We start from the raw sequence: 11409 nt of genomic DNA, 5'->3' as shown, positions 1-11409 counted from the left end.
ACTAGTGTGTGAGCCGATGGAAGGAAACAGCTACAACAACAATATCTGTTTTTGGCCTGCTTGTTTTGATGTAAATTTTGCATTGATCTCTTTGATGCATATGGTGTCCTTAATTCGCTTAAATTTAATTTTGTCTGGCCATTGCTCTCCAGACCCAATTCGTGGAATTATACTGAATATGTTGTTGTTGTGGGCAATGCTATGTAATCAGCATAAAAGCTCGTTAACTCAATAATTTTTTCTATAAAATCATTACAAAACCGTTAATCCAATAATTTTTTTTATAAACCATTACAAAACCGTTAACTCATCTTTTAATTTGGTCGTGGGCTATTGTGTTCAAAGTTAATAAAGTAACTACTACTATTTTTTTAATTAAGTGCAATTTTCTCCTTACACGGTGGGATTTCTAAAAATTTTATTATTTTTTAAGTTTGCCTCGTATCAACTTTTGGATTATGTTATTCAACATAATTAAAATAAGATTTTTTGAAACAATCTCAATTATCTTGATTTATTTTCGATTGTAAGAGTCACTAGAAAAATCAAAGCACGACAATGTGTACATAATTAAATAAGACTTGGGCAAAACTGTCTAGACATTCTTACTATTTAAAAAGGTGATGAATAAAAAGAATATAAATGATGGCTGAAATAGAAATTTATCTCTCTGTCGTACCTACATCGTGAAACAAATCGAGCAGAGATGAGAGAAATATAAAATCTTACGATTAGGAATCAAATTATGAGGTAAGAATAGAGCATATATTAAAAAATGAAGTTCCAATGAAACAGATCTAAATGACATATAAGATATCAAAAAGGAATTTACTTTACTTAAAAAGGGTGAGGAGTTCACTGATGTAGTACATGTAACCTAATCATATTACATTCACTACTATACATATTTGCATATTGCCCTCACCTTTGAACAGTTTCCTTTTACTGGGTAAACATGTTCGTGCTAACCGAAAAAACAAATCATACGAGAGCTGGACTCAAACCAGATGATGGTTCCAAACTGGCTGCATAGTCTCGAGCCCACAAATCGTAATGTATTATTTCCTCCAGTGAAGGAGAAGACACCAACTCTTCCCGATGCTTCGCGCATGTTAGCTCCACAATCTTGAAAATATCCAAGTAGCTAATTCTGAAACAAGGACAATTCATCAGTTGTTTCCTTTTAAATGATCCACCCATTCTACACATTTTAAAGATTAAAAAACAGCAGTAGAATTTTTGTAAGAAAATCAAGACATGAAACTAAGATCTAATAGTAGCTGAGCATATTCTGCCAGTCAGACAGTAACAGGGAAATGAGAAGAATAGGCTACATTTTGATATTTATCGATAACTCTGAACCACGTCCAATGAGAAAGAATAGATCTATGCAGCAAGTACAAGGGAAACCTACGTGTTTAATATTCTATAGTCAAACAAGATTACTTAGCTTCAACACTAATTGTCATCTTATGGACACCAAAGGCAACCTAAGCTATTGGTAGATTTACAAACGAAAAAACATCATTTATTTGAACGGACTGCCGATAAATATCAAGAATTTAGTACATGTGGCTTAACTATTAGAGATGCAATGACCTCGCATCCCTTGACGAATTAATTGACAACCCCAACAAAAGAAGAACTACCAGCAGCAGGTGCCATACTGAATCTTAAATTATTAGCAAAACAAATATTGGAAATATATACTTGATGCAGTACAGAAGTTGAATGTAAGAATACATACTACATACCTCTCACTAATAAATAATTCCACTGCCTTCTCATTTGCTGCACTCAGAACTCCAGTCATGGTCCCTCCGGCGCGCCCAGCAGAGTAAGCAAGATCCATGGATGGGTATTTTACATTATCAGGAGCTTTAAATGTCAATGATCCGAGCCTGTATCATTACACTCAGAATTATTTATACAAACTGGAAAGGGAATCTTGTTTCTTATTTGGAAAGTAAATAAACAAAGTTGTAAGCAAACATAGATCACTAATGAGCTTAGCGCAATAAGCAAAATAAATAAAATACATTGACAAAGAAAGAATGTTATTTACTTGCAAAGATCAAGCCGAGGCCAAGTAATCTCCGAACAGTAAACTCTGTCGGGCCAGGATAAAGTATAAAGGATGGGCAAACGCATATCAGGCCACCCTAGTTGTGCCAATACTGATGAATCCTACAAATTACAGAAGGAAAAAGAATTCCAAAGCTGTCAATTTATGAGTATGGACTGTCATCAGCATATTCATCTATGATTACATAATTGATATAATCTCATAGCTGAAGGGAGGACAAATACAAGATTTTTACCTGTGTTTCCACCATCGAATGTATGATGGATTGGGGATGGATGACAATTTCAATGTTGTCATACTCGGCTCCGAAAAGGTAGTGAGCTTCGATAACTTCAAGACCCTAAGAACAAGACAAACCTTTAAACCTAGGCTAAGATAAATAATTCATAACATACTCCCATGGTTCACATATGGAATAAAAGCTTGAAATGTATGAAGCAACAATAGTGGAACAATGGTCTAAAAATAACAATTGAGATACCTTATTGAATAATGTGGCAGAATCAACAGTAATCTTTTTTCCCATGTTCCAATTGGGATGCTTCAAAGCATCAGCTACTTTAACTTCTTTCAACTTCTCAACTGGCCAGTCCCTATCAGCGACAGTAATATCCGTTTTAAGGTTAACAAGATGTACATATAACTAAAAGAAAGATGAATAAATTGGTTATATATAGAACTTTGGCATTTTTTCAGGATACGTGTGGGGATCATTTGGTGGAAAAATACAAAATAAGGAATATAAAAAACAATAATTTCTGATCATTGTCACTTGAGATAAAATGAAGTAGGCAAAACATTCCAAGTAACTGTTTCAATAAAAGAAAGGAGGACAACAGAATGATTTTGAATTCTCTGGGTTGCAGATTGACATGAATGCTGCAATACGAGGATTAAAACTAAGATATTGAACAATTTATAGTATTCAATCAATGTTCAAGATTTTACACCTGAAAGCCCCTCCAGATGCAGTTAATATAATGCGCCTAAGGGCACCCTCTGGCAAGCCTTGTATGCACTGAAACCAAGAAAAATAATTAAATATTTCTCTCTTGGCCATAAAGAACCCAGGGGCGGAAATTTATATTGGACATTCATCAATGCAAAACAGAAGGTTGGTAAGAGGTGCATGATGTACACACACAAATGATCATACTTGCTAAGTTTTGCAGAAAGATCTTACGACAATCTCAGCCTCATAGAACTGTACCTGGAATATAGCTGAATGTTCTGAATCTGCAGGAAGAATCTTCACTTTATGCTTGTGTGCAAGAGGAAGGACAAATGGACCACCAGCAATTAAAGTCTCTTTATTGGCCAAAGCAATGTCCTTTCCTGCTTCGATGGCAGCCACTGTAGGCTAGTAAAGCAAACAAAGACTAACAAATTTGAGAACATCTTCTAAATGATACACATTTTTTCTTGAATGATTCATTAGTTATATATTAGCCGAGAAAGACAAATAAAGATGCTTTATCAAAGAGCACAGCAGGAAGAGCAATGACAAACATTTTGTTTCAGTAACAAATTAAACTAGCATACAATGCAACTTTTAGCTATAATTGTTTTAAACATGATTACTGTATAGAAGGGAGCTAGCTCTGCTGAAGAAGTCTTTCTGTTTCTAGGTGATTGGAGTTGTGTGCGTTTATATCTCCAAAGGAATCAAGAGTTAGCTGAATGTATTATTATCTCCTGAGATGGACAGATAGAAGGCATTTTTGCTTCATTGTGGGGTAAAATTTGAAGTCTTCCCAGCACTGCCATTATAAAGCCTTTAAGCGACTTGGAGAAACCTTGTAGTTGATTTCTGATTATTACTTAAGTGGGTATGTCTTTTCTACAGCTCCCCTCCAAACGACAACCTTTCCGTCCTCCTTCCCACCCACCCCCACCCCACAAAAAAGGAAAACAGAAACAGGAAATAAATCACTTTTCACCCTCTCAGCACTCTTCACTCACATTTGGCTTTTTTAGAATGGATATTTATAAGGATATCTTGGAAGAAGTGTCACCATAATTTCGAAAAGATTCAGATAGACTAAAACCCCAACCTCACCTTTAAACCTGCGCAGCCAACTATTCCTGTAACTACAGTGACAGCATCAGGATGGCGGGCAACCTGAAACACATCATAGACAACAAGAATCAACATATTTCTTTCAAAAGTCAAAAAGTAATTACCAACAAGTAAAATGAACTTCTACTCGCTAAGGAAAAAAGTTAGAGACAGTTGGAAAAACCTCAATGACACCCTGCTCCCCAGGTATAATCTCAGGCTTGTCTTCCATATCAGCAAGAGCATCTTTGAGTTCCTCAACCAATGATTCATTTCTAACAGCAACTAATTTTGGCCTGAATGTTTTGACCTACTCAGAGATAACAAAGTTTATCATCAGAGCCAAAGACCAAGCTATACCTGGCAGATAAGAGAGTCTGACAACATAAGCTTGATCAAGTTGGATATCCATGTCGAGGAACCAATATTTCCATCACACTCGTGCAAATTGCAATACAAAATATAAATAGCATATGATATGATGAAACGGGCTTGAATGATTTTCACTATTCTCTTGAGTGGATCATCCAAAACCAAATAAGGAAAAAACATGGTAATAATTGGAACACATAGCCCTGATATTTCTGTTTCAACATGGCTAATGGGATGTGTCAATCAATGTACTGCAAACAATGGAAAGGCAGGAAATCAGTGGGTAACATAAGGAGGAACCATTTTATAATTGAATAATCATCATATCTTTAAACAACACCAGTCGTGTTATAAACAACAGAAGCCACATAATGCCTCAAGATGTTAATGTAGTGATACAGATAATAAAGCAAGCTGAGAGGTTGGATGTCTTTATTCTATTCAGACTTGACAGTTCATGGTCTTTTCCACTAGCATGCAGTAAACGAATACTAACCTGATCAGCAAGAAGAGTCACATTTGAACCAGCAGCAAGTGCAACAACTCTAAACTTGTCCGGATTCTCAGCGACTATATCCAACGTCTGCAGAAACAAACTTTGAATTGAAGCAACGAAGAACTTAAACAAAAGATAACTGGCTTTTTTTTGTTGTAAAAGTAATAATTTGCATTGATTTATTGGAAGGACTTCCTGTATACTAGTATAAAAAAAGTAGAGAATCAAAACAAAATTTTGATTCTCTCAAATACCAAGCAACCTATACTAACTGGAATTTCATTCACCCAAACAATACAAAAAGAAAAAGAAAGAAAAAAAAAGAAGCAAAAGACAACTGGCATAATTGGCACAGTAGCAAAAGCAGCACACCACTAATAATGAAGAACAGATAGAAAAGATGCAGAATGGAATCTAGGTAAATTTGAATCTCTTCATCCTCTTTTAGAGGAAACAGTTGAAATTTTAGTTGACACTGTAACTTAAAGTAACTAACACCTACAAAAGCTGTAAGAATTTTCTACTAATACTATATCCCAACTTCAAGCGAGAACCAATCAAGACTCAAAACACAATCTTAGTAAGTCTTTTAACCCATTCCAAAATTTACCAACCTGAGTTCCTATAGAGCCAGTCGACCCAACAATTGAGATAGGCTTTGGACCCTCCCAACTCTGCCGTCCTGGCTCAGCAACAGCCCTTCCAGGCCAGGCAGGAGGTGGTGGCGGCTGTGCTGAACACTGAACCCTCTTAGCAAATGCCCCACTGCACCCCTTTCTTCTGATAGACAGTCCACCTATATCAAGAAAAATCACAAAACCCTTCAACCCCAAATCAGTCAAAATCATAATAGAAATTTTAAAAAACGATTCTTGCAGCAAAAAAGGGGGAAAAAAGATAATCTTTAACCAACCCCACAACTCAAAATTGAAGAAAACAACACAAAAGATAAAAACTTTCAGCAAAGTTATCCAAATCAAACAACTTTTACATGGGGTTTAGAATTCTCAATAAAGAACCTGAGAACTTAAGATGGTTAAGATTGTAGCTGGACTTTGAGGTGTCCAAGAAAGAGATTGACTTAATTTCAGTAGGAGAAAGCAAATTGAGGGCCATTTCAATTCCTATTGATTACTCCAACTACCAGGTAAATTGGAAATGAAATTCAGCTTTTTTGTATAAATAAAAAGGTAGTAAATTGTTGGCAGCAATAAAAGGTAGTAAATTGTTGGCAGCAATCCAAGTGCGCACTCTGGCAATTCAGAGAGAGAGACGGGGGGCTGTGTGTCACGTTGTGGCTAATGTAAGTTATTTGGGATTAATATGTGGCTGGCATGAAGGATGCACAAGTACCTCTCTTATAGTCCAAAAAATAGAAGTTGGCCAAAAATATAGTAAGGAAACTCTTAATTATACATGTTTAAAATGGAAACACAAAAGTATTTATGTTAAATTCAAATTATTAAAATTTGTAAAAGTGATAGTTCGATGAAAGAAAAGTATTCCTTCCTTTCTTTTTAGTTGTTACGGTTTTTTTTTAAGAGTCAAATGATAATAATTTTGACTAACATTCTATGATGTATATTGATATGCAAAAAACTTCTATTTATTGTACTTTTCATATAGTTTTTGAATGTTTGTAAAATATCTAATTAATGTAATCTAATTTAGCTTGGAAAATTAATCATTAACTTTCGAAAAGTGCAACATAACATCTAAAAGAACGAAGGGAGTATCATATTCCTTGTTAATTTGTATCGCTCAAATACAATTAAATTCTTAATACCATATATATATATATATATATATATAAGAAAACCCTAGACCCACCTACGTGGCGCCACCACAAAGCAGGATTCCCTTTTAATTTATTTATTTCCAAAACAAGCCTTTTCCTTTCATGAAAAGTTGTGACTTTTATGAAAAGTTGTCTTTGTTGTCCATTATAAATAGAGAGATTTCCTCTCATTTTAAAACAACGAAAATTTTGAACCTCTTCTCCTTCTTCTTCACAATTAAATATTTGTATACTTTGCTCATGTTGAGTAGCTCACTAACACCATTACTTATATTACAGATCTTGGTATGTATTTTTACGGTCATTAATTTATACTTATGTTATTATAGATAAATGATAAGATGTTATAATTTTCATTTTCCTTTACATTATTAATGTTTGTTACTACGTAATCATGTATGTAAGATAATATAGTATTTTAGTTTCAATGACTGATAGATTTTAAGTATTATTTTATAAATTTCGTGATATTAAATTCTCACGACTAGTAGTGTTATAATTGAAGAAAAAGCTCAAAATCATCCATTTTCTTTGACTTTAGATTTATAACCATTTGTTTTTATTTCACATAAAATAGTAATAGTCCCGAAATTTAAAATATAGGTGCCGTTTTAGTCTCTTCTCCAATCTTCACGTGATAAATATTTTCTTAAAAGCCAAAATGTTACCCAAAGTCATGATATTCATAACTATTCATGGATTAGTGGTTATTGAAACTTTATAAGTTCACGATTACCGCCTTCATGATCATTGGCAAAATGGACCATGTCTAAAGGCCTCACCAAATTCATCTTTGTTGTTTATATAATAAAATCACCGCCTCCTTTTTATAGTGATGAATTCAGAATTTTTATTAAGAAATAAAAGTGTTAATGATTCAGATTAATCAATTATTTATAAAATATTATACTATATTCATATTATATTTATTTACATTTTAGATCTGATGTCAAGATATTTAGCGATAGACTTACTCATTGATTGAATGAATTAGTATGTATCGCCTTACACAATCATATACGTAAGAGTATATAATACAACAGGAAAACTAAAGTACGCTCGTCGCTAAATTTCTCATATTTCTTAATACATTTACTTTTTATATTTTAAATTTTTATAACAAGAATTCTGGTTCCACCACGGGTGTATATAATATAGTAAGATTAGATAGAATAAATTCCATAAGATGCCGGCGGTGGAGGATTAAAAAGGGACACAAGGAAGCATGACGACGAATTGAGAATCATTCACATCTAATGGACTGTATATGCTATATTTGTTGAAGCTAATATAATTATATTCTTACACTTAATTAATTTATACTTTATTTCTTTGGTTTTTCCTCAATCACGCTATGTATAATTATTATGTTTATCTAAGGTACTAATTAAGAATTAATTTGCCATTCTCTTAGAAGATTCCCCACCTAGATAGTCAAATGCATTATATTTATTTCATCTTGAGAGGGTGTGATAAGCTTTATATTTATTTTAAATGTTATCTAATTATTGAATATAATAATTAAATATGAGTAGCAACGTGTAAAAGCACCTTTACTAAAGTGAAGATTTTCTCTTGATAAAGAGGCCTAAATCGTTCTTAATTATTCACTAAAGAAAGCTCTTTTGAAGATTTCATTTGTTTAATTAATATTATGTGAGCATATAAGCATTTAGATTTTTGCCCTTTTTTCTTATTTTGAAGAGACAAAGTCAAAATTGTATTCTTGGTCTATACAAGTAAAACAATAAGTTAGTGCAAGAAATAGCCAAATAGGTGTTTGGTATTGAACGTCGTAGGGAAAATTATCCGAGGAAATGAAATTTCTTGTCCTCTTTCAATTTGAATAAAATAATTTTTTTTTAATTATTATTTTTGTATATATATATATACATAATGTATACAGCTAAAATATTTAGATAATATATATTTCGATCATATTGATAAATTAGATGGTGAGAGGGTAAATACGGGTGTGATGCAGGCCTCAGATAGCAACATCAAAGTTCTATTTTTGTTTAATAGTTTAGAAATGTTGGGTAGCAAGCTCATATTCTAATTCTAATTAATTGGCGCAAGTAACATCCGTATAATATTGTGTAACCTAAATTGCCTAATGTATGTGTGCACCCAAACAAGAGAGAATAATTCAACAGCCTTTAATGAGAGAAAAAACAAAAGGGGAATATATCGGTTTATTCAAAACATACTAAAAGTCTAAATAATCAGTAAATTTGGTTAATTCAAACCTTCTTTTTTATGGTTAATTATCATGTTCGTCATCGTTAATCACTAATTTTTATGTCTTGAATTAATTGTCATATTTCACTTCTCAGAATTAAATTATATGAACTTGACTAACATTCTTTTTAATTTTTTTAAAAAAGGTAAGGAAGTCACAACTTATAAAAATGCTTATAATAGAGTTTTGGAATATCTAAATTTTAAATATAAAAATAAAAACAAGAAAACATGCGTGTGTTTTTTTCTCCTTTTTGGATCGGAAAGAAATTTCTATAAGTAGAAATTCTTCTAACTTAGAAAAGTGAATAAGTTTTATACACGATACTTGCCCATCCAAATAATGAAAGAGTTCGATTGTGAACTTGGGACTAGGATATAAAATCGTAGAACCAAAATTAAACTTACTTCAAAATATCTAATCACGCTTTAATATATGATTCTGAAATACTTTCGTTGTGCTAGGGTGGGGTGGAGGGACACGAATTGGGTACACAAAATTGAGAAACACATTTTTTCGTGTTTATTGAAAATTTAATGCAATTAGGCAAATGTCCCACTCAAATGACTAAATGGATCACTCACTTAAACACATTACTAGTAATTACGTATCTTTTTAGGTAATGCTTACTCTAAATTATCTTATACTTTTATTTAATATAGAGACAATACACGTGTGTTCCTCTCATTCGCCGCACAGGCTATCAGTCTAAGGTGACCACTTAATAACATCCACAATATCACTAATGATCACCAACATAACATTATCTTCCAAAAATAAGTTACTCCCTCCGTCCCATTTTATATGTCACATTTTAACTTTGCACTTGCATTAAGAAATGATGTAACTTTACCCTTCTACCCTTATTTAATGTTTTCTTAAGTCAACTTTATTAATAAATGACAAGATTAATTAACTATTCTATCAAAGGTATAATAGGCAAAATATGGTAATTTATGCATAAATTTTATAAAATGACAAGTATTGTGGTCCAGCTATTTATAAAAAGGAATGACATATAAAATGGGACGGAGGGAGTAACAAATTTTAAAAATATCAATTTTTTAAAATTTTAAAGGCGAAATGGTCTAATAGACCCCTGCACTTGTATGAGTTGGTATTGTGAACCCTTCTACTTAACTCTTTATCAATTGAACCCTTAAACTTAATAAAACACAATTTATCAAACCCCTCTGACCATTGACTAGGCTTATGTGGCATCAATATGGCTGAGTTGGCAAAAGTGCGTGAATTCACTCTCGTTAAGGCGAGTGATATCCTATTTAAGTTTTAAAAAATATTTAAAAAATAAAACAATAAAATAAAAAAGCTTTTAAAAAAAATAACTAAAAAAGGCTTTCTTCTTCCGCCAACCGGTTCACCTCCATTTTTGGCCATCTCCAACCCTGTCCAATCCAAAAAAAATTTCTTCTTCACACTCTTGTCATCTTCTTTAGCAGATCTTCGCATTGGCACCTAGAGAGAGATGACACAGGTTAGTGGAAGAAGAACGAGGCGGGTGAGGGTGGGATCTGGTCACGACAGCGAAGAGATTTTTCGGTCAGATCTGGTGGCTATGGTGCGACGGAGATGAAGATGGGTGAGGAATAGAGTACGTATGGTCGCCGGCAAGAGTTGCGATGACGACTGAGACGGTGGCGAGGAGCCTCCTAGCATGTTTGTACGCCGGAGGCAGTAAGGAGTTTCTTGGCCTTCTGAAACGCCGGAGAGGATGGAGAGCATAGCGATCGGTGATGGTGAGGGGCGAGGAGCTGGTGCGGCGCCTTAGGGTTTCTGGATTTGTGAAGGTTAGAGAAGGAGGAAAGAAAATGGTGAGGGTGTGCGATGAAGATGGAGGTTGATGGGGGAGATCATATTTGTGGCTCGCCGGCAAGAGGAGCGGCAACAACAGCGAATTTTTCCGACAGTTGGGCCATTGTACAGTGAAAATGGAAGATGATGTGAGGAGACCCAAACTTTTAATTTAAAATAATAAATTAAAATTTAATTTGTCAAAATTGCATCAAAACTTTATGATTTTTCTTTTGTCAAAAAAGAAATTATTATAAAAATAAAAAAATGATATGGCAAATTTTATCTGACATGGCGTGTGACATCAGCGCGATTGAGAGTCACGATGAGTTGAAAGGGTTCAATAGGTTGAGTTTAGATGGGTTCAGGGGTCCAGATGACAAAGATGTAAGTAGAAGGGTTCACAATACAAATGCATACAAGTACAAGGGTCCACCAGATCATTTTTGCCAATTTTAAATAAAGTACACACTTTTTTTTTTTTTGACCATATTGGATACAGCAAGATACACAAAACAGAAAATCAGTGCTTTCAAACAATTAG

General features: G+C 33.6%; 1 protein-coding gene across 1 annotated transcript; it reads right to left on the bottom strand.

Annotated features, from left to right (window-relative positions):
- Positions 1–781: 781 nt before the first annotated feature.
- LOC102596520 (1-deoxy-D-xylulose 5-phosphate reductoisomerase, chloroplastic) lies at positions 782–6350 on the bottom strand. Its single transcript, XM_006344994.2, has 12 exons — positions 6033–6350; positions 5628–5809; positions 5014–5100; positions 4330–4455; positions 4146–4208; positions 3297–3446; positions 3037–3104; positions 2568–2679; positions 2322–2426; positions 2066–2187; positions 1755–1901; positions 782–1150 (listed from the first exon to the last, which is right to left on the bottom strand). The coding sequence occupies exons 1-12, from the start codon at positions 6127–6129 to the stop codon at positions 982–984; spliced, it is 1428 nt and encodes a 475-aa protein (XP_006345056.1). The 5' UTR covers positions 6130–6350; the 3' UTR covers positions 782–981.
- Between the last annotated feature and the right edge of the window lie 5059 nt (positions 6351–11409).

The sequence above is a fragment of the Solanum tuberosum genome, unplaced genomic scaffold (assembly GCF_000226075.1).
Source record: "Solanum tuberosum cultivar DM 1-3 516 R44 unplaced genomic scaffold, SolTub_3.0 scf00062, whole genome shotgun sequence".
In the NCBI taxonomy this organism is placed as follows: domain Eukaryota; kingdom Viridiplantae; phylum Streptophyta; class Magnoliopsida; order Solanales; family Solanaceae; genus Solanum; species Solanum tuberosum.
This window is presented reverse-complemented; position numbering and strand designations above follow the sequence as displayed.

Coding starts and splice junctions, on each gene's coding strand:
- LOC102596520 (XM_006344994.2), bottom strand. CDS start 6,129: ATGGCCCTCAATTTGCTTTCTCCTACTGAAATTAAGTCAATCTCTTTC. Junction 4,209..4,329: donor GGGAGCAGGGTGTCATTGAG/GTTTTTCCAACT, acceptor GATGTGTTTCAG/GTTGCCCGCCATCCTGATGC. Junction 3,105..3,296: donor AACATTCAGCTATATTCCAG/GTACAGTTCTAT, acceptor TCTTGGTTTCAG/TGCATACAAGGCTTGCCAGA.